The sequence below is a fragment of the Pempheris klunzingeri genome, chromosome 24 (assembly GCF_042242105.1).
Source record: "Pempheris klunzingeri isolate RE-2024b chromosome 24, fPemKlu1.hap1, whole genome shotgun sequence".
Taxonomy (NCBI): Eukaryota; Metazoa; Chordata; class Actinopteri; order Acropomatiformes; family Pempheridae; genus Pempheris; species Pempheris klunzingeri.
The window spans coordinates 137,507-165,120 of NC_092035.1; the positions used below are offsets into that span (position 1 = coordinate 137,507).

Sequence of the window (27,614 nt, forward strand, 5' to 3'; positions counted from 1 at the left end):
AATTAACTTTATTTAAAAAAAACACATTCAAACGGAACAGCAGAAAAACAACACAGTAGAAATAATAGAAACGACAATGAGAAGAATAAAAGCTTTCATACTGATTCAAAAGCCAAAGAATAAAAATGCGTTTTTAGAACAGGCAGTGTGGGGGGCCATGGGGGGGGCAGCCTGACATGCTGAGGCACCTCGTTCCAGGCTGGCTGACACCAACATGGGGGGGTGCTACAGTAATCCAGTGGACTTGATACAAAAACATGTATAATCCTCTAAAAATCACTAAATAAAAATAATAACATAGAAGCCTCGGCTGAAAAAAGCAGGACTTGATCCCTGATTTCCCAGTTTAAAAATCACCGTCCATGATCACATCCAGATTTATTAAAGTGGGATTTAAATATGGACTCATGGAGGTTAATATGGGGACATCACAGCCAAAACTAGGATCCAACATCAGTACTTCAGTTCAACTTTGACATTTAGAAAGTTAAAAGTCATCTGAGCTTCATCGTCCTTACAGAGTTTGCATCTTTCCAACTCAAAGGACGGTAAATTTGAGTGTCGTCTGCATAACAGTGAAATGAGACGCCGTATTTTTAAGGACGGACCTCAGGGGGGGCAGATGAAGGGAAAAGATGACAGGCCCAAGTATGGAACCTAGAGGGACTCCACAAGGGAACGATCCAGTGCTCCAGATGAGGATGCCAGTTAGTCAGCAGACAAGATGACTGAAAGTCAACAGCATTTCCACCATTTCAAGAGCTCAGCCTCCATCTTTGGAGGACGGGAGCGGAAGAAGTTTACGACATTTAGTACAAAGTTTACTGATGGATTTATTATTATTCTCTGTCTGTGATTCTGTACAGACTCGACTGATGTGTTCAGACGGTTTCTCTGACAGGAGGCAACTCTTCATCCTACAGAGGACACAGAGACACGGAGGAACCCGGACTGAACCCGGCCCAGAACCCAAACCCAGGATAGAGCGGCTCAGTGAAGGTGGTGTTGTAGGTGTGGATGTGGATCAGTGAGTCAGAGGAGACTCTGTAGAAGGACAGAGAGCCGGCAGGACAGTCCAGATACACTGCTACTCTGTAAGAGACCGATGAAGAGGAGGAGGAGGAGGAGAGGATGGACGAGGACGAGGACGTTCTGGTGTTATTGTGCCAGGCGGCGTAACCACCAACATCAGCAGACACCAGACTCCAGGACTGATCCGTCCCTCCAAACTCGCACTGCTTTCTGTTTCCTGTCCTGTTGATTCCTCTGTAGCTCACTGATATCAGAACTCTTCCTCTCCGCTCCACCTCCCAGTAGCAGCGACCAGTCAGACCAGTTCTGCACAGCAGCTGAGGACAGACGTCAAACCGGTCTGGATGATCAGGGTACAGCTGGTCCTCGTCCACATGCGTCGCCTCCCTGCTGTCGTCTGACAGTTTGATCTTTCTGTTCACCGTGTTTGTGTCGACTGTGAGTTCGGAGGAATCTGACGGAGAGAAAAAGACACGATGCAGCATCAGTTATTGATCGATTGTTCATTGTTTGCTTTGTTTTCGTGAATCAAATAAAGTCACACTTACACTTCCTCAGACCTGCTCTCAGCCATCGGACCCCAGCAGGCTCCATCCTGGAAGGAGGTCAGACCAGAACATCATGGATGAATCATTGCATCACACAGAAACACAATATGAGCATCTGACCGTTAATACTGGCCCTGATCCTCTGATCGTCTTCAGTCTTTGTTGGGTTTCGTCCTTGTGATTAGCTTGTGTTTTATTTTTATCTTCACCTGCACTTACCTGCCCACATCTGTAACTGTAAAGTCTGCCTGCTCACTCCATGCAGAGGATGCTTTGAAATGTTACTCAATCCTTGGACCTATTTGGTTTTCATTAGATGTGTTAGCTCCTGGCCCCCTGCTAAAGTCCTGTTGTGATATTTCTTATATTTCTACGCTGATGACACACAGCTTTACCTTACAGTTAAACCTCAATAATTGTACCTCCTTCATGTCCGCCCAGCTTCTGTTACTAATTGAATGAGATCTTAAAATTCATCTCCATTGCAATTCTGACAAAACTGAGGTCCTTGTGATCAGCCCTTTACTAAAGAGGACAGTCACTTTGTCCGCCCCGCAAGCAATATCAGGACAAAGGAGGAAGGAAGGAAATGGAGGAAAATGCTTCCTCCACATGTGACTGATCCACCATTAACCAAACAGAGAACATGTTTCCAGCCCTTCCTCCTCCATCAGACCGACTCTCTGAGGCTGCAGCAGACCTCTTCATACCTGAGAGTCTTCAGTCTCCACCGTGGATCGTCCCGTCCAGCAGACAGCAGCTTCTCTCCTGAGGCTCCTGGATGGTTGTAGCTCAGGTCCAGCTCTCTCAGATGGGAGGGGTTTGAGCTCAGAGCTGAGGCCAGAGCAGCACAGCCTTCCTCAGTGACCAGACAGCCTGACAGCCTGCAAACACACAACAACAACAAAGACAGGTGAGCTACATCTAATTTAACTAATAGATGTCAGCGGACACGGTCCTACACAGGTCAGACATTTATCAACAAAAGTGATTCCGATTTTAAATGGCCATGAGTAAAATGGGTCGATGGATCCTGACCTGAGACGTTCCAGTTTACAGTTTAGACTCTCTAGTCCTGCAGACAGCAGCCTCACTCCGGAGTCCTGCAGGTCGTTGTTACTCAGGTCCAGCTCTCTCAGACTGGAGGACTGGGAGCTGAGAGCTGAGGACAGAGACAGACAGCTTCTCTCTGAGAGGTTACAGCCGCTCAGCCTAGAGAGACAACAGTGAGGAAACCAGCAGTAACTTATGTATGTTCTCTCCAGTCGAATGACAGCAGAGTATTTATTGGTGAATAATCTCACTTACAGAGCTTTCTTGGAGGCTCTGACCACTGGCAGCAGCCTCAGAAGAGCCTCCTCTGAAGCAGAGTATTTCTTCAGGTCAAACACGTCCAGATCTTCTTCTGACGACAGTAAGATGAAGACCAGAGCTGACCACTGAGCAGGAGACAGTTTATCTGTGGAGAGACCTCCTGATCTCAGGGACTGTTGGACCTCCTTCACTAGAGAACGATCATTCAGTTCATTCAGACAATGGAAGAGGTTGATGCTTCTCTCTGGAGACAGATCCTCACTGATCTTCTCCTTGATGTACTTAACCGTTTCCTGACTGGTCTCTGAGCTACTTCCTGTCTGAGTCAGCAGACCTCGTAGGAGATTCTGATTGGTTTGCAGTGAAAGACCCAACAGGAAGCGGAGGAACAAATCCAGGTGTCCATTTGGACTCTTTAAGGCCTCGTCCACAGCACTCTGGTACAAACGTGTCTCTGCAGATTCGTCTTTTCTTGTCTCTTCTTCTGACATCAGACAGACTCCAGACTTGATGAAGGTCAGATGGACATGAAGAGCAGCCAGAAACTCCTGAACGCTCAGGTGGACGAAGCAGAACACCTTGTCCTGGTACAGTCCGCTCTCCTCTCTAAAGATCTGTGTGAACACTCCTGAGTACACTGAGGCTTCTCTGATATCGATGCCGCACTCTGTCAGGTCTGATTCATAGAAGATCACGTTCCCTTTCTGCAGCTGCTCAAACGCCAGTTTTCCCAGAGACTCGATCATCTTCCTGCTCTCTGGACTCCAGTGTGAATCTGTCTCAGTTCCTCCGTAATACTTGATGTTCTTCAATTTGGTCTGAACCACCAGGAAGTGGATGTACATCTCAGTCAGGGTCTTGGGCAGCTCCTCTCCCCCCTCTCTGGTCTTCAGCAGAACCTCCAGAACCGTAGCAGTGATCCAGCAGAAGACCGGGATGTGGCACATGATGTGGAGGCTTCGGGATGTCTTGATGTGGGAGATAATTCTGTCGGCCTGCTCCTCATCTCTGAACCTCTTCCTGAAGTACTCCTCCTTCTGAGGGTCGGTGAACCCTCTGACCTCTGTCACCATGCCAACACACTCAGCAGGGATCTGACTGGCTGCTGCAGGTCGTGTGGTTATCCAGAGGCGAGCAGAGGGAAGCAGATTCCCCCTGATGAGGTTTGTCAGCAGCACATCCACTGAGGTGGACTCTGTCACATCAGTCAGGGGCTCATTGTTGAGGAAGTCCAGAGGAAGTCGACACTCGTCCAGACCGTCGAAGATGAAGACGACCTGGAACTCTTCAAACCTAAAGATTCCTGCTTTGGTTCCTTTGGTTTCAGGAAAGAATCGATGAACAAGTTCCACCAAGCTGCACTTTTTCTCTTTCAGCACATTCAGCTCTCTGAAGGTGAAAGGAAACATGAACTGTATGTCCTGGTTGGCTTTGTCTTCAGCCCAGTCCAGAGTGAACTTCTGCGTTAAGACTGTTTTCCCGATGCCGGCCACTCCCTTTGTCATCACTGTTCTGATTGGTTCCTCTCTTCCAGGTGGGGCTTTGAACACGTCCTCACATCTGATGGTTGTTTCTGGTCTGTCTGGTTTCCTGGAAGCTGTTTCAATCTGTCTGACCTCATGTTCATCGTTGACCTCTGCAGCCCCCCCCTCTGTGATGTGGAGCTCTGTGTAGATCTGGTTCAGGGGGGTTGGGTTTCCTGTTTCAGTGATGCCCTCAAACACACTCTGGAACTTCTTCTTCAGGCTGGATTTAAGTTCAGGCCGACAGTCTCCGGCAGGAGTTCCTGAATGAACACACAGCAGATAAGATCAATGATCAATAAGTGATCTATAAGGACATCAGAGCCGTGATCCGTGACAGATCTCTTCCTCTAAAGGAAGCTCACTGACATGTTCTCCTCCTTGAAGCTTCAGTAACACATTGAATCTGTGGAGAACCCGTCTTACTGGTCTGCAGACGCTCAGCTAGCTCCTCCTGCTTCATCCTCCTCATGAAGTCCACAGTGATCTTCAGAAACGCCTCTCTGCTGCTCCTCCTCTGCTCTTCATCCTCACCGCCCAGCTCCTCCTCATCCTCCCTCTCCAAGCACTCTGGGTAATCTGAGCTCAGAACCTTCTGGATCTTCTTCAGCTCGTTCTTCACAAAGGTGACGATGTTTTCCTCCAGCAGCTGCAACAGAACATCAGATCCATCAGGTCTACAAAGAGCAGCACGGAGAGGACAGAACAGGTAGAACACGTACCTGAAATATGGAGTCCAGGTGAGTCTGAGGCTGCTCCGGGCTCTGCTGGTCCACTCTGTGGAAGAACAATTAGCTCACGTGACGTCGGTCCACCCAGACCATCATCATCATCATCATCATCATCATCATCATCATCATCATCATCCAGTCAGGTGGTTCACTGAAACTAAGGTGCTGCTCGTACTGCTGATCCCACTGTGACTCAACAGGCTACGTCCATGCAGCTTTCAGGGGACTGATGGTTTATCTGTCCATCCATCCATTTATCCAGGATTCAGTCATGGTGCCAACAGGTCAATCAGGACACTCCAGACACTCAAACACTGTCCAGCTCCTCCTGGGGGATCCCGAGGTGTTCCCTGGCAAGATTAGATATAATCTGGGGCTCCAGGGCAGACCCAGAACCCTCAGGGGACCCTTTGGCTCTGCCCCAGAGTCTCCTCCCGGTGGGACGTGCCCAGTCAACCTCTAAAGGGAGGCGCCCAGGAGGCCTCCTGATCAGATGCCTGGACCACCTCAACTGGCTCTACTCAGCGACTCTACTCCAAGCTCCTCCCCCACTAAGGCTGAAGCCAGACTCCCTACTGAGGAAACGAATTTTGGCCGCTTGTCTCTGTGATCTCGTTCTTTCGGTCACCACCCAGAGCTCATGACCTCAGGTGAGGGCTGGAACGTAGATTGACTGTAAATATAGATAATATATAAATATCTCCCTCTTCACTGAGAAGAAGACCCTGAGATACTAAAACTCCCCCACTTGGGGCAGCAACTCCCTGCCAACCGTCTGAGGAACCAACAGAACCAGAATCCTGGCGTCTCCAAACTGGACACTCAGATCCTGTTCATGAAAATCACATGTTTTTTAGCTCCTAGTTACCCCCCCAGGACCATGAACACACAGCTAATGCTAACTGGATGCTACCTGAAAGCCTGAATGTTCTTCTCTGGGCTACGTAGAAGCTAACAGGTAGCTAATTAACAGTATGGATGTAGTTTTTCTGTCCAGCTTGTCTGACACACGACACATTTACCCATAACCCCCCTCTCTGTTGCCTGGTTCAGACCAGCTCTGATCATGTTTCTGCCTCTGCTGTCACAGGACTGGAAACTAGCCGGTTTGATGAGTAAGTGTTAGCCTTCGTTAGCGGTTAGCATCCGTTAGCTTGAATACAGCATCCAGCACCCGGACCATCAGCACTGGCACCCCCCAGGGCTGCGTCTTCTCCCCACTGCTCTTCTCCGACTGCACCTCAGGGGACTCTTCTGTGAAACTCCTCCAGTACGCTGACGACACCACGGTAATCGGTCTGATCCAGGACGGTGACGAGTCAGCATACAGACAGGAGGTGGAACAGCTGGTCCTGGTTCTGATGTAGTCAGAACCACCTGGAGCTGAAACCGCTCAAGACTGTGGAGTTGTAATTTATTTCTGTTTTCTCCTCACTGTACAGAGAGTCAAGTTTCACCGACTCAAATTCCTTGTTTGCCTGAACTTGGCCAATAAAGTTAATTCTGATTCTGATTCTGATTCTTTAACCCTTTACAGGGCACTCATTGAAACCCTAGACCAGGGGTGTCAAACTCATTTTCGCCGAGGGCCACATCAGCATAATGGTATCCCTCAGAGGGCCAGATGTAACTGTAAGACAGTATAAATGTAACTAAATGTAATGTAAAATAAATGCAACTACTCCTTAATGTTAAATAACTCTGAATTTTTTACTTATTCAACTTACAAATATTACATATATATCTGCATAGATGTCGCTCTGTTATTATAACATAAATCCTTTTAATTTGTCAGGTTATGAAACCTTTTTCTTGAAGGCTCACTTTGGCATACTTCGCTCCGTGTTTGGTGTCAAAATGCCGACATAGATTGTACTCTTTGACAACCGCCACCGCCTCATAACACAAAAGACAAACCGGTTTTCCTCCTTGAAGCACAAACATGTATTCGCCTTCCTGTCTGTCTTGAAACAGATCTTCCATCTGCATCAATTTTTCTTGGACATTACCCTTCCTGGACATTTTGGGATCATTGTTTGTATTTCTAAATTCCACTTGTTCGGAAAATCACATTGATGCCGTCACTTCGCGGGTAACATAATCAGTATGCATTATGGGAAATGTAGTTTATGGTCAATGCACCCTTTTGATTTATTTATTTTAAGACAATCAGAACTTTTAAGCTCTCGCGGGCCACATAAAATGACGTGGCGGGCCACATTTGGCCCGCGGGCCTTGAGTTTGACACATATGCCCTAGACCATCACTGGTGCTCAGTACAAGACTTTTTTTCTTTTGTGAGTTTGTCAAAAAAATATGAAATGTTACGGTGAAAATCAGGGTCAGTGAAGTCACCATATATGGTTTCATGCCGGTCCGTCATGGAGCCTGATTGTGGCCGACTGGCTTAGAGAAATCTGTTAGTTCTACTGCCTCATGGTGAGGCAAGGGGGGGCATCTTAACCTCCCACTTAAGCTACCAAATATGGTCCCTTGCCTGATAAAGGGTTAAGAGACCAGTAGTTTCCTTCTGTCCTCTCGGCTTCGCTCCACCTCAGACCTTTAATCTTACCTGAATATCTGCGTCTGTGCCTGAAATACTCACCTCTCTGCTGCCGACGGCCGTCCTTTAAAGTCATAGAAGTGTTCCTTCGACTGGTCACTCTTTAAGGACAAACAGCTGAGCTCAGGTCCAGGTCCAGGTCCAGGTCCAGGTCCAGGTCCAGGTCTCTCTGGGCTTCAACAGAAGAGAGTAATGACGGTGCAGTGGTGTGAGAACTGAGCTCTGACAGGGACATGATCCTCAACTCACCTCTGAGCTTTGGTCCAACCATCCTGGTCCTGGTCCTGGTCCTGGTCCTGGTCCACACACAGAGTGGTTTTCGTGGGGGGGGCTCCCTCCTCACACTGATCCATGCTGCTCAGCTCAGTGGCTTTGACCTGGAGAGGAAACACGAACCAGTCATGAGCACACGATGCCCCTCAGACCCTCCAGACATCAGAGAGCACACACCTGGCCGAACACACCTGGCCGAACACACCTGGCCCTCAGTCTGACTTCAGGAGCTACAGGACCCGTCCACCAATCAGGAGCCAGACAGACACAACGGTGACCTGACAGACCAAACTCAGGGAGCCACACACACACAGCATGGGTTCTCCTCCAGCTGTGTGAGTGTGTGTGTGTAGGTGTGTGAGTGTGTGTGTGAGCGTGTGAGAGTGTGTGTGAGAGTGTGTGTGAGAGTGTGTGTGTGAGTGTGTGAGTGTGTGTGTGAGTGTGTGTGTGTGTGTGTGTGTGTGTGTGTGTGTGTGTGTGTGTGTTTGAGTGTGTGTGTGTGTGTGTGTGTGTTTGAGTGTGTGTGTGTGTGTGTAGGTGTGTGTGTGTGTGTGTGTGTGTGAGAGTGTGTGTGTGAGTGTGTGTGTGTAGGTGTGTGAGTGTGTGTGTGAGCGTGTGAGAGTGTGTGTGTGAGTGTGTGTGTGTGTGTGTGTGTGTGTGTGTGTGTGTGTGTGTGAGTTAGTGTGTGAGTGTGTGTGTGTGTGTGTAGTTTCCAGCTGATCAGCTTTCAGTCCAGTTCAAACTGCCTTCTTCTGTTTCCTGGAGGTTAAATGAGACCAAACTAAACACTAAAAGACTCTTTTCTAACTTTCTAACTCTTTGTTACTTCATTCAGACCCACAAACAGTGAAGAATCTCAGGTGTGTGTGTGTTGTTACCTGCTGAAGTCCGTCTGGATGCAGTCACACTCACTTCCTGTCTCCGTCGCCGACAGACGCTGCTGCTGTCTGACTTCCTGTGACGCACACGGAAGAAAGAGGAGCTCCGTCGGCGCGGCCACGGGCTCCACTTCCTGGTTATAAAGGACCCGGATCTTCAGCGTTCAAGGGTCCTTGGAGCATGCGCACTAGCGTCACGGGGCAGCCCAGCCGTCCCGCTAGCCCTGAGCTCTTAAATGTGATGAAATATTACATTTTGTGGCTCTTCCAGACTTTCCAAATGTTTTCGGACTAAATGGATGAAACTCTGATGGTGAAACGAGCCATTTCACAATAAAATGCCTCCTCTGATTCACAGATGTCTCTTTCACAATAAGAGTCTGTGGAAAAAAGTCTTTTCGGGCCCAACGGCGTCACGTGACTGACGCTATTGTTGTAATTAGTCTTTTGTATTTGATATCTGTAGCTGAGTACAAGCAGGTTTAATGAACATGTAGAGTTTTCTATTGTTTTGATTACTGATGAAATGAAACGAACAAAGGTCACTGGATCCAGTTTGGCAGTAAAATAAGTTTGTGGTAAAAAGGTATTGATGCCTCCTCACAGATTTATTTCAATTGCAATAAAACATTTAGTCATTACAGTGACAAAATCCTGACATGGCTGCATAAATAAGACACAAGAAGAATCAAGAACGATGAGCAGTAACAAGCTGGAGGGTGGAAGACCTGATGGGTGCCGGTGTGGAGGAAGAGCAGGAGACCAGGGTGCAAGAACCAGACGGCAGGAAGTCAGGTAGGACGACCGCAGATGACACAGGAAGCCAGCGGGAAGGGAAGCAGGAAGTGGGGAGCTGGACTCTTTGGGAGGATCCAAACCAGGAAACCAAGCAGGGACGCTGTGAGCACACACTGATATTAGGCAGGAAGGGAAGGACTCCTCAGCACAGGAACCAGAACCCTCTGGCACACAGGTATCCTGAAGTCCAGGTTCAGGTCTGGAGCTCAGGGAGGGTTTCTCCATAGCCGGGACAAAAGGAGGAAGAAGAGGAAGAAGAGGAAAAAGAGGGATGAGGAGGATGAGGAGGGATCAACCGTCTGTAACAAACAGGCTCATTCACTTTAAACGTGTCCAACATGCAGCTCGACTGCAGCCGAAGGTTTAAAAACGCATTTATTTTATTCTACTGACGCCGGCGCTGGCTCGCTTCTCGTCCTCTTGTCTTTTTATCTACTTTTTTATTCTACATTTAACTTCTTTCTAGGTTTCTTTTAATTTATACAGCTAAATAAGCTATTGACATTGGTTTACTGTTTACCCTCAATTTCACTTTGTTATTTATCCGCTTCTTGTTTACATTCTGTACTTATTTTATTTGTTGGGCACTATTCTCTGCTTTTTCACTTAGAGACACTTTACACTTTCTACTTTGTATTCAACTTTTGTATTGTACTCTGGCAAAGTATTGTCCTTCGCGATCAATAAAGTTGATCTTATCTTATTCTGAAATTCTGAACAACACGAATTCTCCTGAACTCAGACGTCCTTTAACAAAACAAACACGTTCATGAAGAAACTGAAGGAAACCAACAACGTTCTTCACCTGAAAGCAAAAAGAAGCATCTAAACACTACACCTCCCTTCAAAGCCACATTCAAGCACTTTCAAGGATTTCCAGGGTTCGTATGGGTGCTGGGAATCCTTGAAAATAAACCGCTGGAACCTTGAAAATGCTAAAAACTGCTTGAATATGTTTTTGAAAAAGATGCAGGAACCCTGATTGAAACACTTCAGAGACAGGCGGCAAAAAGGCAAAAATCAAGGAAGTTCAAGGATTTCCAGGATTTCCAGCACCGACGTCCTGCTTCAGTCTGAAAAGTTAAAGATCTGAGAGGAGAAAAGTGATCTGGGTGTCATCAGGAGTCTCCTCGTCCTCCCTGAGTCTGAAGACGGCTGGACGTCCTCCAAAGAGCACAAAACAACCGTCTGGTTTCACTTCCACAAGGTTCTCCAGGTAAACTTAACCTCCAGGTAAACCCGTTCTCCAGGTAAACTTAACCTCCAGGCAAACCTGTTCTCCAGGTAAACCCGTCTTCTGGGCCTACACCGTCGTCTCCCCACGGTTCGTGTTGCTCAGTCTCTTTCTCCACGACTGCAGCGTCTTTTCGGACCAGAGCCAGAAGCCGGACGCCATCCCTACGATCATGGTCATCAGGTACTTGACCATGAACACGGTGAAGTCAGGCATCAGCGGCGTAAAGTTCGCGGCAGGGCACGGCGTGCCGAAGCGCTTGCACGTCTGCATGTGCCACGTCCGCTCCCACTGCGGCCGGAGCGCCTGCTCGTAGACGTAGCAGGCGATGACGATGGAGGCGGGCACCGTGTACAGCACGCTGAACACGCCGATCCGCACCATCAGCCTCTCCAGCTTCTCTGTCTCGGTGCCGCCGTGCTTCATGATGGTGCGGATGCGGAAGAGCGACACGAAGCCTGCCAGCAGGAAGGAAGTGCCGATGAAGAGGTAGACGAAGAGCGGCGCCAGGACGAAGCCCCGCAGGGCGTCCACGCTGTAGATCCCCACATAGCAGACGCCGGTGAGCAGGTCACCGTCCACCTGTCCCGTGGCCAGGATGGCGATGGTTTTAGCCGCCGGCACCGCCCAGGCCACCAGGTGGAAGTACTGCGCGTTGGCCTCGATGGCCTCGTGGCCCCACTTCATCCCGGCGGACAGGAACCAGGTGAGGGACAGGATCACCCACCAGATGGAGCTCGCCATGCCGAAGAAGTAGAGGATCATGAAGAGGATGGTGCAGCCCTCCTTCTTGGTGCCCTGGGCCACCATCTTGTATCCGTCGGCACTGAACTTATCGACACACACCGCTCTGTCCTCCAGCAGGAAGCCGGCGGCGTAGGCCAACGCCACCATGAAGTAGCAGCCGGACAGGAAGATGATGGGCCGCTCCGGGTACCGAAACCGCCGCGTGTCCACCAGGTAGGTGAACACGGTGAAGAGGGTGCTCACACAGCACAGGATGGACCAGATCCCGACCCAGAGCCGGCCGAACTTTAACTCTTCCGCACGGAAATACATCAGTCCATTGGGCTTGGCGGCCTCACAGGGGGCGCCGCAGTCCTTCGCCCCCAGGAAGTGGTAGTTGATGTAGGCGGGAACCTGGAGCTGCAGGGGACAGGAGAAGGGCTGGTCGGTCCAGACGTGTGGTGGCGGCGGCGGGGTCACTGCCTCAGGCAGGCCGGGTGCTGGGTCAGACATGGGGGTGGCGGCGTCAGTCTTGTTCTGGCCCACGCAGATCTCTCCGGCGCCGTGGACCGGGAAGTCCTCGCAGCGCAGCCTCTCCGGCCACTGGAACCCGAACTTATTCATGAGTGCCTCGCAGCCTAGCCGCGCCCGCTCGCACAGTGACCTGCAGGGCGGGATGGGCTGCTCCAGGACCGTGCACACCGGTGCGTACATGGAGCACAGGAAGAACCTGAGGTCCAAGGAGCACTGGACCTTCACCAGCGGGTAGAACTGGTGCACCTCCAGCCCGGCGTCCTCCTGGTTGGTGTGTCCCAGCAGGTTGGGCATGATGGTCTGGTTGTAGGCGATGTCCGTGCAGAGGGGGATGGCGATGGGCTGACAGAAGCCGTGCTCCGGGACTGAAATCCCCTTCTCATACTGAGTGGCTGACGGCCGGAGGAGGAGCGCCGTGACCAGAGCGCAGCCCGCCGCCCAGACCGACCTCCGGCTCCTCCAGACCGCCATGACGACAAAGTTCTGTCCCACTGAAGGAAGTGCAGAGTGAAGTAGCTGAAGTCTCCGTCCTGTTTCACAGGGTCAAAAACCGTGTAAGGAGCTCTTTAATCACACATTCCTGCATTAATCCACAACAGAGCAGCCGGTGTCTCATCCTCAGACCCCCGTTACATTCCTCCTCAGTTTTCTTTGCTCATAAGACCCTGCAGCTCTCGTCTGGTCTGATGGACTCTGACGGACTCGCCGGCGCTCAGCACTCTGACTGACTGAAGGTTTCCAGCCTTCCAGGGGGGGGGCTCTGCTCTCTGCTGATTGGTCGACAGAGGGAAAGGGGGCTCTCCTGCACTCAGAGTACACAGAAGAACCCCGCCCACAGGTCAGAGCAGAGGAGGAGGAGGAGGAGGAGGAGGAGGAGGAGGAGGGTTTTTTGAGGGGGGGGTTATTTTTCTATTCGTTTTAGGTTTTTTACCAAACTAACATACAGACACAGAAAGAAGAGTTTACTTCTATCTATCATCTATCTATCATCTATCTATCATCTATCTATCTGTCATCTATCTATCTATCATCTATCTATCTATCATCTATCTATCTATCATCTATCATCTATCATCTATCTATCATCTATCATCTATCTATCATCTATCTATCATCTATCATCTATCTATCATCTATCTATCTATCTATCTATCTATCATCTATCTATCATCTATCTATCTATCTATCTATCTATCATCTATCATCTATCTATCATCTATCATCTATCATCTATCATCTATCATCTATCTATCATCTATCATCTATCTATCATCTATCTATCATCTATCATCTATCTATCATCTATCTATCATCTATCTATCTATCTATCTATCTATCATCTATCATCTATCTATCATCTATCATCTATCTATCATCTATCTATCATCTATCATCTATCTATCTATCTATCTATCTATCTATCTATCTATCATCTATCATCTATCTATCATCTATCTATCATCTATCATCTATCTATCATCTATCATCTATCATCTATCTATCTATCATCTATCTATCATCTATCTATCTATCTATCTATCTATCTATCTATCTATCTATCTATCTATCTATCTATCTATCATCTATCTATCATCTATCTATCATCTATCATCTATCTATCATCTATCATCTATCTATCATCTATCTATCTATCTATCTATCTATCATCTATCTATCATCTATCTATCTATCATCTATCTATCTATCTATCTATCTATCTATCTATCATCTATCATCTATCTATCATCTATCATCTATCTATCATCTATCTATCATCTATCATCTATCTATCATCTATCATCTATCTATCATCTATCATCTATCATCTATCTATCTATCATCTATCTATCTATCTATCTATCTATCTATCATCTATCTATCTATCATCTATCTATCTATCTATCTATCTATCTATCTATCTATCTATCTATCTATCATCTATCTATCTATCATCTATCATCTATCTATCATCTATCATCTATCTATCATCTATCATCTATCTATCATCTATCTATCATCTATCATCTATCATCTATCTATCATCTATCTATCATCTATCTATCTATCTATCTATCATCTATCATCTATCATCTATCATCTATCATCTATCTATCATCTATCTATCATCTATCTATCATCTATCAACTATCTATCTATCATCTATCTATCTATCTATCTATCATCTATCTATCTATCTATCTATCATCTATCTATCTATCATCTATCATCTATCTATCATCTATCTATCTATCATCTATCTATCTATCATCTATCATCTATCATCTATCATCTATCTATCATCTATCTATCTATCTATCTATCTATCTATCTATCTATCTATCTATCATCTATCTATCATCTATCATCTATCTATCATCTATCTATCTATCTATCTATCTATCTATCTATCATCTATCTATCATCTATCTATCATCTATCATCTATCATCTATCTATCATCTATCTATCTATCTATCTATCTATCTATCTATCTATCATCTATCTATCTATCTATCACTATTGATCTCTTATTTCTCTCTTTCATGTTTTCTTCTGAGAGAACATTAGTTCAAAAGTAAAACTGTTGAAAACAGCTTTTATTTTATCAGTTGATCAAGAAGAGGTGGTAAAAACTGAGAGTCAGTTTTAGGGTTCCTTCAGTCTCTCACTGATCCACTGATAGTCTGAACATCCAGGGGTTCATCCTCTGCAGACAGGAGCTGCTGTCTGAACATCCAGGGGTTCATCCTCTGCAGACAGGAGCTGCTGTCTGAACATCCAGGGGTTCGTCCTCTGCAGACAGGAGCTGCTGTCTGAACATCCAGGGGTTCATCCTCTGCAGACAGGAGCTGCTGTGTGAACATCCAGGGGTTCGTCCTCTGCAGACAGGAGCTGCTGTCTGCTGGTTCAGCTCCCTGTGACCGACTCTACCTGACCACATGGAGGTTAACTCACTGATATCATGGGAAGATTGTGATAATTAGATCCCCCAGAGCATCATGGGAAGTGTAGTAAGTAATAGTTTAGGTAGTAGAAGAAATTCCTAATATTTTTTCTGTCCTGAAGGTTTGGTAATCCTTGGGGAGCTTCTTTGGGGCCTTGAAGAGCATCCTGGAGTCCTTGAGAGGGTTTTGGGAGTCCTTCAGGAGGTTCAGATGGGCTTTGAGGAGGTGGACTGTCACGACAGGCTAGCTCTCTTGTTTTAGCCGTTTGGTGTTTGCTCTGTCTTGTTGATGGCAGCTACAGCTACTCTGCTAAGCTAGCTACGTTAGCTTTAGCAGGACTCAAAAGTATTTGTTTACGTGGTAAAACAGACGCTCAAAAGGTCTGGCGTTAGCTCCGTTTTAAATAAACACTGTGGTCCGTTTTAGCGTCGTTGTTATTATTCTAATATGTATTAGCTTTGACACGACAACGTGCTGAAAGTGAAGGAACTCAAATTTAAAGTTTACTGAGAGAAACCGAACAAAAAAGTTTTGGGGATTAAAAATAACTTGAGTCAGAAATCAAAGGCTGCTGCGCATTTTGATTTATTTATATTTGTTCGAGCGGCGTGAATGAATTTTCTCTCATCAAACGATATCAGAAAACACAAACACAGTTAAATATGCACAAACACCTTCTTCCTCCTCTTTTATCTCTCCGATCAATCAAAGTCCCTCCTTTGACTTCCTGTCAGTCACAAGAATCAAACACAAGTCACAGATTTTTCTACGAACTTCTTCAAAACAACTCGCCCGACGAGTTTTTGTTCAACTTCTGTGTTTTTGTCCGCGGCTTCATTGAAGTCGCTAAAAAATGCTAATTTTAAGCTTCTGACAAACAAATTAAAGTTTGAGACCAAAACAAAGTGATTCTGTTCATTCGTTGTGTGGAAACATTCGATCGTCGACGGACCGACAGGACGCAGCATCGTGTTTTCAGACGTCAGGCGGCGTCTTCCAGGACCGTTTGATCGTCTGAACGAGTTTGTGTTTGAACTTTCTGAAGTTTTATTTTTTTCTCATTTGTTCGGCCGCTTCCTCCTCCGACCGTCTGTGGCGGAACAAAGAAGAATCCTCCAGGTTATGACTTTAAGGGAGGGGGAGCTTCTTCGTCGTCGTGGTGATGATGATGAGCACCTGATTAAGGTAGTCATGGTAACAAGATGGCGGCTAACGGTTTGTGTGTTGGTTGCTGCTGGTTTAAGTCTGTGTTTCCATGTATCCACCGCTCTGTACGCTAACGTCTGCCCGCACTCTTCTTCTGTGGTGTTTAACGTACTGTCGCCACCTGCTGGCCTGACGAGGACGCCGCTTTAGTTTTAGACTTAGCTCAGGCTAGCCACACACGGCTAACTAGCTTAGCTGTTCGTGGTAAAAACAAGAGAAAGTTTCTAAATTCAAAGGAACTCGGACGGTAAATTTGATTGTGATTGAAGCTCAGATTCAAAAACATCACGTCAAAAGAAAAAAAGAAAAGTTTGAAGTTTCCGTTCAGTTAATCGAAAGCACGACGTCCACGAAGATAACTTTTTCTGCCTGTTTGTTCTCGTTCATGTTTCCTCGTGTTTGTTCTTTATCTTTTAGGATGTGATGTTTTTAATAGATTCCTGTTTGAGTTGAGAAAAGTGTGGTTTAATCTGATGGGACGAGTAATTATAACAGCTTTAATCCTCAAACATGGACAGACGACATCATGACAGAGAAGAAAACGACTCTTTAACCTACGTTTTTATTTTCTGTTTGTCAACAGAAGTTTGGTACAAGAACATAAAGATTCATTCAATATTCATGAAGAGTTTCAGGGGAATTCATCATCCAAACACATGAATAAATCCTGCTAACGAATGCTAACGAATGCTAACGAATGCTACCTAGGGACTGAGGGACTAAACATCATGTCAGATTAAATTCACTAACGGGCTTGTTAAACCAGATTGAGATGCTCGCCTTTTGGTCACCAGCACTTGGCGGTGGGAAGCAGGGGGCCTCTGACCTTCCGCCCCGGGTGGAAAATATCTCTGACCTCCGTCTCCAGATGGATGCCGGGAACCTTGAAGATGGACACAGCTGAAAACCACAGAAGAAGAAGGAGGTCAGTTTGTGATCAGACCAATAAATCAGCAGGTCAGAGGTCAGCTGACGTACTGTCCCGCAGGTGCATGATGGGAGGAGGCAGCGTGCTGAAGTACGGGTGTTGCTGGGAGTCCTGCGCCGAGATCCGGTCTGTGGGGATCCCTTTCAGCATCCTCTGGACCAGGTCCTCGGTCTTATAGGGCAGCTGGTTCAACCTGAACCAGAACAACAGAAACAGACTGAAGGGGAGGGAACTGGTCCAACCTGGTCCAGACTGATCCAGACTACAGGAGGACCTGGTCCAACCTGGTCCATATTTTCCGTACCTTTTCCAGATGGTCCTGAAGGGCTTCGGCTCCGAGTGATCGAACCACTCTGAGGACAGAAGGAGACAATGAGAGCCCAGACCAGCAGACAGCAACAATAAACACATCACAGCTCAGAGAAAATATTTATTAGCCACAATGGTTAACGGTTAAAGTAAATGAATCAAATAGTTTAAAAACAACCATAAATGTAATTAAACCATTGGCTGATTGATTGGCTGCTTGGCCTGTGATTGGCTGTGGGGACAGGAAGTAGGCGGGGCTAACTGACCTGGTCTGTAGTTGGGCAGCTGGCTGACTCCAGGCCAGGTGACCTCAGAGGGAACGCCGAGGACCTGCAGGACAAGCAGACAGCAGCTTTTTAAATATTTTTCAAATATTATAAATGTTATTAATGTATGTTTATACATCGTTAATGAGCCAAACAGGGATAGAACACTTTAATTGAACACGTTAAAAGTCCTCGATCACGCCTGCTGGCTCGTCCTCACCATCCAGATCTTCTGGAGTTGTTCGAACACGTCGGCGACACCAGGGAACGCCGGCGCCCCCTGCAGCATCTCAACGAAGATGCACCCAGCCCCCCTGATCCAAACACACAAAACTTTATTCAAACCTGCCTCTCCTCTGTTTATGTGAGATACAATAAACAAACGTTCTCCAAGGTTCAATAATAATAACATGAAGGTTTTATTTATGTTACGAGATGAGAGCCTGAGGAGTGAATGGGCACCGACCACATGTCCAGAGCTGTGGAGTAATCTGTGGAGCCCAGCAGGACGTCGGGGGGGCGGTACCACAGCGTCACCACCTCCGACGAGAACGTCTGACTGGGTATGGATTTGGACCGAGCCAGACCTGAACCCAGAACCCAGAACCAGACACGGGGGTCCAGTCAGAACCAGCAGGAGGAGGAGACGGTTATTATTACACATCACGCTTTTAATTTGAAGGCCAGTTTGACGTTAATTTTCTTGCTGTACTTCAGCATCGCTAACCGTTTAGCAACGACATGAAACGTGTGATTGAGCTGCTATCGATAACCTGAGCATGAGTTTTTTTATTGATGAGAGACGATTGATAAAGGTGCCTGGGGGCCCTCTGATGGCCTGTGGGTGGAGCTCCGCCCAGAGGCCCTCTGATGGCCTGTGGGTGGAGCTCCGCCCCGAGGCCCTCTGAAGGCCTGTGGGTGGAGCTCCGCCCTCTGATGGAGCTCCGCCCTGAGGCCCTCTGATGGTTCTGACCGAAGTCGGCCATCTTGAGTTCTCCCAGGTAGCTGATGAGGAGGTTCTGCGGCTTCAGGTCTCGGTGGAGGATCCTCCGGCTGTGGATGTAGCAGAGCGCTCGCAGCAGCTGGAACATGAAGATCTATGAGAACAGACACATATATTAAATATGGTCACATATTGATTAGACTGATTTTATCCTTATTGATTTGGTCACTTTTTACAGTGGAAACTATTTGTTCTGTGACCTATTGATCACTGTTGATTATTGATCACTGTTAATTATTGAATGCTGTTGATTATTGATCGCTGTCTATCCCGGCGGTACCGTCCTATCGATTATTGATTACTGCGGGCAGCGGGTCAGGTGTGAACGAACCCGGACGTTGTGCGAGTTCAGTCCTCCAGGGTGCTGGGTCATGTACTGGGCCAAGTCCGTCTGCTGCGGAACACACGAAGAAGAAAGCGGCGAGACGTCAGACACACCGATCTATTGGTTAGTTATCTATTGGTTAGTTATCTATTGGTTAGTTATCTATTGGTTAGTGTCGGTCACACTGCTGAGGATCGTCGGCCACTCGTCATGTTTTTCAATGATATCATCCTGCTGATCTGTTAGTCACATTCTGTTAGTGCTGAAGATTGATTGATTGATTGATGTCACGGCGCCAACGTCTTCCTCACCACGTATTCGAAGACGAAGGTCAGAGACTCTCTGGTGTGGATGATGTCATGGAGGACGACGATGTTGGCGTGTTTCAGACCTTTGAGCAGAGACGCTGCACACACACACATACAGTGAGTTACACAGTGTATTACACAGTATTACAGAATGTGTGTTACATTGTGTGTGTTAGTGTTACAGTGTGAGTCACAGCGTGTGTTACAGTGTGTGTTACAGTGTGTTACAGTGTGTTACAGTGTGAGTCACAGTGTGAGTCACAGCGTGTGTTACAGTGTGTTACAGTGTGTTACGGTGTGTGTTACAGTGTGTTACAGTGTGTGTTACAGTGTGTTACAGTGTGTGTTACAGTGTGTGTTACAGCGTGTGTTACAGTGTGTTACAGTGTGTTACGGTGTGTGTTACAGTGTGTGTTACAGTGTGTGTTACAGCGTGTTACAGTGTGTTACAGTGTGTTACGGTGTGTGTTACAGTGTGTGTTACAGCGTGTGTTACAGCGTGTTACAGTGTGTTACAGTGTGTGTTACAGCGTGTGTGTTACAGTGTGTGTTACAGTGTGTGTTACCCTCTCTGATGGCGGTGAATGGGACTCCCTCCTCCGTCTTCATGTGAATCACCTTCAGAGCCACCAGCTGCCCGTTGATCCTCCACCACACAAAAACACTTTGGTCACAACCACAGACCAAAACATGGTCCCAGTCAGTGGTCCTGGTCCCAGTCAGTGGTCCTGGTCTCAGTCAGTGGTCCTGGTCTCAGTCAGTGGTTCTGGTCCCAGTCAGTGGTCCTGGTCCCAGTCAGTGGTCCTGGTCTCAGTCAGTGGTTCTGGTCCCAGTCAGTGGTCCTGGTCCCAGTCAGTGGTCCTGGTCTCAGTCAGTGGTTCTGGTCCCAGTCAGTGGTCCTGGTCCCAGTCAGTGGTCCCTGTCCGGACTGACCTGCTGACCCCCTTGTAGACGGAGGCGTAGGCTCCTTCTCCGAGCTTCTCCAGACTGACGTAGGACTGAGCGGCTCCAAACTGCAGACCCGGTTTCTGTTCAGAGGACACGAGTCCATCAAAACCCTGTTATCTAATGAGGGGGGGGGGGACCTGGACAGGTACTGGGGGGGGGGGGGCAGGACTGACCCAGGTGAAGTGGTCCTGGGCGGCGTTCCCTCCCAGCGGGTCACTGTTGCTGCGTCCTCGCTGCACTCGGAGCCGCCGGGACTGAAGGGTGTGGAACCAGTGGGGGTGGGAGCCGGACCGGTCCAGATCCAGCTGGGGGACCGGGTGACAAAACACCTTAAAAACTAAAACCCTTCTTAAAGACACAACTCATACAGTAGTACTAGTACTTCTACGGTAGTACTAATACTCCCACAGTAGTACTAGTACTTCTACAGTAGTACTAGTACTCCCACAGTAATACAGTTACTCCCATAGTACTAGTACTTCTACAGTAGTACTAGTACTCCCACAGTAGTACTAGTACTCCCACAGTAGTACAGTTACTCCCACAGTAGTACTAGTACTCCCACAGTAGTACAGTTACTCCCACAGTAGTAGTAGTACTCCCACAGTAGTACAGTTACTCCCACAGTACTACAGTTACTCCCACAGTAGTACTAGTACTCCCACAGTAGTACAGTTCCTCCCACAGTAGTACAGTTACTCCCACAGTAGTACAGTTACTCCCACAGTACTACAGTTACTCCCACAGTACTACAGTTACTCCCACAGTAGTACTAGTACTCCCACAGTAGTACAGTTACTCCCACAGTAGTACAGTTATTCCCACAGTACTACAGTTACTCCCACAGTAGTAGTAGTACTCCCACAGTAGTACAGTTACTCCCACAGTACTACAGTTACTCCCACAGTAGTACAGTTACTCCCACAGTAGTACAGTGACTCCCACCGTAGTACTAGTACTTCCACAGTAGTACAGTTACTCCCACGGTACTAGTTACTCCCACAGTAGTAGTTACTCCCACAGTACTACAGTTACTCCCACAGTACTACAGTTACTCCCACAGTAGTACAGTTACTCCCACAGTAGTACTAGTACTTCCACAGTAGTACAGTTACTCCCACAGTACTAGTTACTCCCACAGTAGTACAGTTACTCCCACAGTAGTACAGTTACTCCCACAGTAGTACAGTTACTCCCACAGTACTACAGTTACTCCCACAGTAGTAGTAGTACTCCCACAGTAGTACAGTTACTCCCACAGTAGTACAGTTACTCCCACAGTAGTAGTAGTACTCCCACAGTAGTACAGTTACTCCCACAGTAGTACTAGTACTCCCAAAGTAGTACAGTTACTCCCACAGTAGTACTAGTACTCCCACAGTAGTACAGTTACTCCCACAGTAGTAGTAGTACTCCCACAGTAGTACAGTTACTCCCACAGTAGTACTAGTACTCCCACAGTAGTACAGTTACTCCCACATTAGTACTAGTACTCCTACCGTAGTACTTCAGTAGTATTAGTACCTCAGCAGGCGGTAGTGAGGTCGAGCTCCGGCTCTTCTTCAAGCTGAGCTCCTTCATCTCCTCCTCTTCCTCTACTTCCTGCCTCCCATCTTTCTCCCCCTCCTCCTCCTCTTCTTCACCACAGCAGCACCTCCCGGCCTCCCTCACCCACCTCCCGGCCTCCCTCACCCACCTCCCGGCCTCCCTCACCCACCGGGACGACTCCTCCATCTTCTCTCCTTCTCTTCTCTTCCTCCTCCTTCCTCTCTGTCTCATATGACTCACACACTTCAGGACGAGCAAACACAGTCCCATGACCCCCCCTCCCCCCCCCCTCCCAGGTCAGAACAACAGGCTCCATTATCCCCCCCCCCCGCCCCCCCCGGTGGCCACAGTCGGTCACTGCAGCTCTTCATCACTCACATTAAAGAACATTCAGATGTTTTGGGTGAAATGTGCCTTTAAAGTTCAATCAATAACCAGAGTCTGATGGAAACAAACTGCTTTAATAAAGGTGCATTTCACTTTAAAGAAACACGACAGGCTGTGGTTTCCCAGCTGCCCCTGAACGCAGTGTCTCTGTCACTTAGTCACAAGGTTGTTTCAATAAAGTTTGAGGAGAAAAACCACAGAAGAAGAAGGAGTGGGTTTAAAGGGGCGGTCCGTGGGTTTAAAGGGGCGGTCCGTGGGTTTACAGTTGGTGGTTCTGTAGACGGAGGGTCAGCGGGGGGGGGTCAGGACTGAACCAGCTCCACTTTGGTTTCTGAAGACGACGACGGAGCGGCGATGATTTCTCCCGACAGGAACAACTCCTGAAACAGGAAGCACACGTGTCAGCCACTTCCTGTCTGGCTTTTTAAAAATTAAATACTGAAATGAAGACATAAATAAACCCCCCACCAGCGTGGAGCTTCTCCATCATGTGACCCGAGGTCTCACCTGATCATAGATGACTTTAACGATGAGCGAGCAGCTCGGACACGTCGCCACCTCCTCGCCGTTCTCCAGATCCTCCTGTGAACAGAGACGGCGATCTTCACCTCAAACCAAACTCCACTGGAAAATATACAAACTCTACGTCCTCATTTACTGACAACCCTCTGAGAGGACCTGAGAAGACCTGAGAAGACCTGACAACCCTCTGAGAGGACCTGAGAAGACCTGAGAAGACCTGACAACCCTCTGAGAGGACCTGAGAGGACCTGAGAAGACCTGACAACCCTCTGAGAGGACCTGAGAAGACCTGACAACCCTCTGAGAGGACCTGAGAAGACCTGAGAAGACCTGACAACCCTCTGAGAGGACCTGAGAAGACCTGACAACCCTCTGAGAGGACCTGAGAAGACCTGAGAAGACCTGACAACCCTCTGAGAGGACCTGAGAAGACCTGAGAAGACCTGACAACCCTCTGAGAGGACCTGAGAAGACCTGACAACCCTCTGAGAAGACCTGAGAAGACCTGACAACCCTCTGAGAGGACCTGAGAAGACCTGAGAAGACCTGACAACCCTCTGAGAGGACCTGAGAAGACCTGACAACCCTCTTAGAGGACCTGAGAAGACCTGAGAAGACCTGACAACCCTCTGAGAAGAAGAAGAAGTTCCCCACAGGAGGGCTGTGATCGGACAAAACTATCAACATCAGAGGGGTTTTAAGCTTCTGTAATAAAAACAAGCAGCCAAACTTCATGAAACAAATATGAAATCTCATCTTTGCCATAACTCCCTGCTAAACATATCAGAGGTTTGAAATATCAAAACAAATGATCAGAAAATCTTCACCAGAAGTGAAAACTCCTGCACTTCACTGATCACTTGATGCCACTGAAGGGAAACCTCAGGCTGACGGCAGTTTGTGCAGTCTGACTGCATTATTATTTTCTATCAGTCAAAGTTTGAAGGAAAGAGTGGACTTGTACAATACACACTAAACACCAAACTCCATTTAAAATCTAACGTTTTTATGAGGCTGCTTTCTGATCACTTTCTTAGAAAACACAGTTTAAGAACTTTTATATATCAATACAAATGATCAATACATCCTGACCAATTCAGCAGAACACTTTGAATGGCAAAAGCATTCAAACACTCTCTGGCTCTAACATGAGCAGACCGTTGAAGAGGAACAACTTAAAATGACATGATATTTACATGGAGTTTGGCGTAAAGTCGGTCCGTACGGCGGATGAGGGGCTGTTAGCTGTTAGCCTTCAGTGTCTTACTTTAGTTATGGCGAATTTGTCTCCGCAGGGACACGGAAAGTAAAACGTCTCCGTGTCCTCGTCATACTCAAAGTCCTCGATCTCTATCTCGTCGTGAAAAACCGACATTTTTCCGAAAGTTGAGCGGAAGAATCCACGAGAACTCCGTCAGCTCAGCATCTGTGACAGCGTGAGGAGCGGCGCGGGGTGATGACGCAATCAAAGCTGTGCGTCACACACTTAGCGGAAGTACCGCTGCTTTGTAGTTCTCACTGAATCCAGCAGATGGCGCCACAAACCAGCAGCTGGACAAAGGAAGCCCTTAAAATGAGCTTTTTCTGAATGGTGTTCTGCACGGAGATGAAAGAGGACTTTGTTACAGCTCTATGGGACTTAATGTAGATAATTCTGTCTGAATATGACTTCTATGTTCCTTCACTACGTTTATCTGACAAACACGAGACAAACCGATGACCTGAAGCAGAAAAACCCTCGAACCTGTTAACAGGTTAATAAATCTGCTTCAGTTGTTTAAGGACGAAGTGTAATTCACCAGAAGACATCCAACCAAAGTTAAGTCTGTGTCTTCAACAGACATCCAGAAGTTAAAGAAACTAACTATTCATTCATTCAACATTCAGTGCTGTTTAATAGATGATCCACATTATTGTAAGTCCTAAACTAACGGAATATATATATATATTTATATATATTTATATATATATTTATATATATTTATATATATATTTATATATATATATAAATATATATATAAATATTTATATATATTTATATATATATATATATATATATATATATATATATATATATATATATATATATATATATATATATAAATATATATATATATATATATATTTATATATATTTATATATATAAATAGGTTTATATATATTAAAAAAAGGTTGTGGATAATTTAGCTGGTATTAGAAAAGTATGAGTCATCAATCAGTGTTATTGATTATGAATCATCAATCAGTGTTATTGATTATGAATCATCAATCAGTGTTATTGATTATGAATCATCAATCAGTGTTATTGATTATGAATCATGACTTGGGTGTTTTCTCAGTGGACTCGTGGACAGATTTGACCTGCAGGTCTCTTCCTGTTTTCTCTGCCTTAATGACGATGACGTGAACAAAGCCTGAGCAGATCAAGTTAAACGCCTCCTGACTGGGGGGGGGGGGTTCCTGCTGGGGGGGCACACAAAGCAGGGAAGCCGTCGGCTTCAAAGGACCGAGGCCCGAGCTGGGCGCTGATCACATCCTGTCTGTGTTTGAACGACATCCTGCGAGCAGGCGACCGCCGGCTCAATGATGCTGTTGTTCCCAGCGCCGGCCAATCACTTTCTCCGGCCCGCCTGATGTGTGGGGGGGGGAGGCTGGGGGGGGGGGGGGGGGGGGGGGGGGGGTCGGGGCTTGGCAGGGACACAGCTCTCCTCTCAGCTCTGTTGACTCTACGAAGGGCTTCTTCCGAGCCGCTGCCGTCGCTGGCAGCCCGCTCAGGATGTTCGCTGCAGGAGTCGTGGCCCGGCGAGGAGCCCTCCCCCCCTGACGGCGAGGGAGGCAGGGCGGTAAAGAGCGGGACCGGCAGGAGACCCGGGGATCCAGAGACTCGGAGCGGCGCCGTCATGGACCCAAGTGTTCAGGCTCTGGAGCTGTCGGGGGTGTTGGTGGCGGCGGCGGCGTGGCTGTGCTCCCTCGCCACCACCCTGATGTCCACGTGGCTCACGCTGTCCACCGAGCTGCTGCCCACCGAGAGCTACGAGCTGGGGCTGTGGGAGACCTGCGTGGTGCAGGAGCTGGGGGTGCTGGAGTGTCGGCCCTACGACAGCCTGCTGGGCCTGTCGCCCGACATCAAGCTCGCCCGCATCCTCATGTGCGCCGCGCTGGCCGCCGGGCTGCTCGGACTACTGCTCGCCATCCCCGGCATGCACGTGGTCAATGGCTGCCAGCAGCGCATGGAGGACCTCCGCTGCAAGAGGGCGATGAGGATGGCGGGGGGCGCGCTGTGCCTGGCGGCCGGCGTGCTGGGCCTCGTCCCGGTCTCGTATATCGCCCACCTGGCGGTCGTGCGGTTCTTCGACGACTCGCTGCCGGAGCTGGTGCCGCGCTGGGAGTTTGGGGACGCTCTGTTCTGCGGCTGGACGGCCGGCGTTCTTCACCTGATGGCGGGAACGCTGCTGCTCACTTCCTGTTTCTGTCTGCGGAAGGAAAACTGGAGCGCACCCGTCCCTGGCCCCCTGGTGAGGGTGCAGCGGCGGCGCCCCCCCGTCAGGACCAGGTGCGAGTACGTCTGAGTCCACCGGCGCCCCCGGAGCCGACCCCTGACCTTGGCTCCCTCACGCAGCTCCGAAATCCAGAAGAGACGAAAGAGAAGAAAAGTGTTTTTTAGTGTTTTTTCAGAACCTCACTGAGAAAAAGAGCGTTTTACTGCAGCCAGAGACACTGAACTCAGACAGAAGAGAACAAAACTGTTTCAGTCTGTTTTTAACAAATTCACAAATAAAATGTGAAATATTCAAACTCAGATCATTTTGGACACATTTCCCCTAAATTCACCCCCACATTGGGAACTGTGGAGTTTTTTAATGACTCACAAACAATTTCTAAACTAAAAATGTCAAATGCTGCAAACTGTGGACTTTTAAACAATTTAAAACTGTAATGAAGAACTCCATTGAGAAAATAAGCACTTTTACTGCAGCTTTGTTCTCTTTCTGGATGTCACTTTTGGACTTTGGAGCTCAAAGGAAAAACACAAAACGTGGATTTGTTCCTGTTGGAGCATCATTTTGCACAAATTTACCCAGAATTCATCTGGTCACAGTTCAGACTCTTTGGAAACTTTGAGATCTGAAATAAATTAAGTTAAAGTAGTAGCGTTAGTAAATAAAGTTTTATTTGAACAAAGTTTGGCTGCACAGCCGCTCAGTTTAAAGCTCAAACCAGTTTAACATCTTTTTTTCCTCCATAAATGTGTTTAAATCATTTCATCGTCTCAGTTTCAATCATTCGGACATTTTGTTGTGTTTTCTGGAGCCAGAGACAAAACGTGCTGCTGTTTCCTGTTTTATTGGCTCCGTTTGTGTCTGTTTCCTGTGTAACATGATTAAATCCCTTTCTATCTTTTTCTCGTGTTTATTCGCAGCAACAAAAGGTGATTTATTGATTCTAAAATATATAAAAGACTCAGTTATCAACATTATCTTAAAACGTCTTCATGAGTTAAATTAGGAGAAAAATGAATGGAGTCTGGTTTCAGACCAAACATCACACATTTTATTTGTTTGTGGTTTCATGTTCAAAGAAGAAGAAGAAGCTGCTGATGTGTTTAAAATCACTTCCTGTTCAATCAGAGAGCAACCGCTGTTATGATTATTGATCATTATTGATTATTATGACGCTTTGAGTCTCAGCAGACGATTGTAAAGCAGCTTGAGAATAAAGACGCTGAATGAATCAGACTTGTTTCTTTTTTCCTCCATTTATCAAA

At 47.3% G+C, this 27,614-nt stretch overlaps 5 protein-coding genes across 5 annotated transcripts; 1 reads left to right on the forward strand and 4 right to left on the reverse strand.

Annotated features, from left to right (window-relative positions):
- Nucleotides 1-7: 7 nt before the first annotated feature.
- LOC139223764 (NLR family CARD domain-containing protein 3-like) lies at nucleotides 8-7,866 on the reverse strand. The gene is made up of 8 exons (XM_070855753.1): nucleotides 7,754-7,866; nucleotides 5,140-5,194; nucleotides 4,844-5,066; nucleotides 2,889-4,680; nucleotides 2,619-2,792; nucleotides 2,291-2,464; nucleotides 1,581-1,627; nucleotides 8-1,486 (listed from the first exon to the last, which is right to left on the reverse strand). Exons 3-8 carry the CDS (start codon nucleotides 4,887-4,889, stop codon nucleotides 918-920), a joined length of 2,802 nt encoding a protein of 933 aa, XP_070711854.1. The 5' UTR covers nucleotides 4,890-5,066; nucleotides 5,140-5,194; nucleotides 7,754-7,866; the 3' UTR covers nucleotides 8-917.
- A 3,097-nt stretch (nucleotides 7,867-10,963) lies between these two features.
- On the reverse strand, nucleotides 10,964-12,625 carry LOC139223576 (frizzled-7-A-like). Its single transcript, XM_070855526.1, has one exon. It carries the CDS (start codon nucleotides 12,623-12,625, stop codon nucleotides 10,964-10,966), a length of 1,662 nt encoding a protein of 553 aa, XP_070711627.1.
- Nucleotides 12,626-16,906: 4,281 nt separating this feature from the next.
- cdk15 (cyclin-dependent kinase 15) lies at nucleotides 16,907-22,008 on the reverse strand. Its single transcript, XM_070855462.1, has 13 exons — nucleotides 21,916-22,008; nucleotides 20,565-20,696; nucleotides 20,377-20,471; nucleotides 20,010-20,089; nucleotides 19,447-19,541; nucleotides 19,142-19,204; nucleotides 18,781-18,904; nucleotides 18,274-18,394; nucleotides 18,028-18,121; nucleotides 17,808-17,871; nucleotides 17,537-17,585; nucleotides 17,283-17,425; nucleotides 16,907-17,204 (listed from the first exon to the last, which is right to left on the reverse strand). Exons 1-13 carry the CDS (start codon nucleotides 21,970-21,972, stop codon nucleotides 17,092-17,094), a joined length of 1,230 nt encoding a protein of 409 aa, XP_070711563.1. The 5' UTR covers nucleotides 21,973-22,008; the 3' UTR covers nucleotides 16,907-17,091.
- Nucleotides 22,009-22,379: 371 nt separating this feature from the next.
- dph3 (diphthamide biosynthesis 3) lies at nucleotides 22,380-24,284 on the reverse strand. Its single transcript, XM_070855463.1, has 3 exons — nucleotides 24,116-24,284; nucleotides 22,834-22,908; nucleotides 22,380-22,706 (listed from the first exon to the last, which is right to left on the reverse strand). Exons 1-3 carry the CDS (start codon nucleotides 24,221-24,223, stop codon nucleotides 22,629-22,631), a joined length of 261 nt encoding a protein of 86 aa, XP_070711564.1. The 5' UTR covers nucleotides 24,224-24,284; the 3' UTR covers nucleotides 22,380-22,628.
- Nucleotides 24,285-25,728: 1,444 nt separating this feature from the next.
- LOC139223532 (putative claudin-25) lies at nucleotides 25,729-26,418 on the forward strand. Its single transcript, XM_070855465.1, has one exon. The coding sequence runs from the start codon at nucleotides 25,750-25,752 to the stop codon at nucleotides 26,416-26,418; it is 669 nt and encodes a 222-aa protein (XP_070711566.1). The 5' UTR covers nucleotides 25,729-25,749.
- Nucleotides 26,419-27,614: the final 1,196 nt, after the last annotated feature.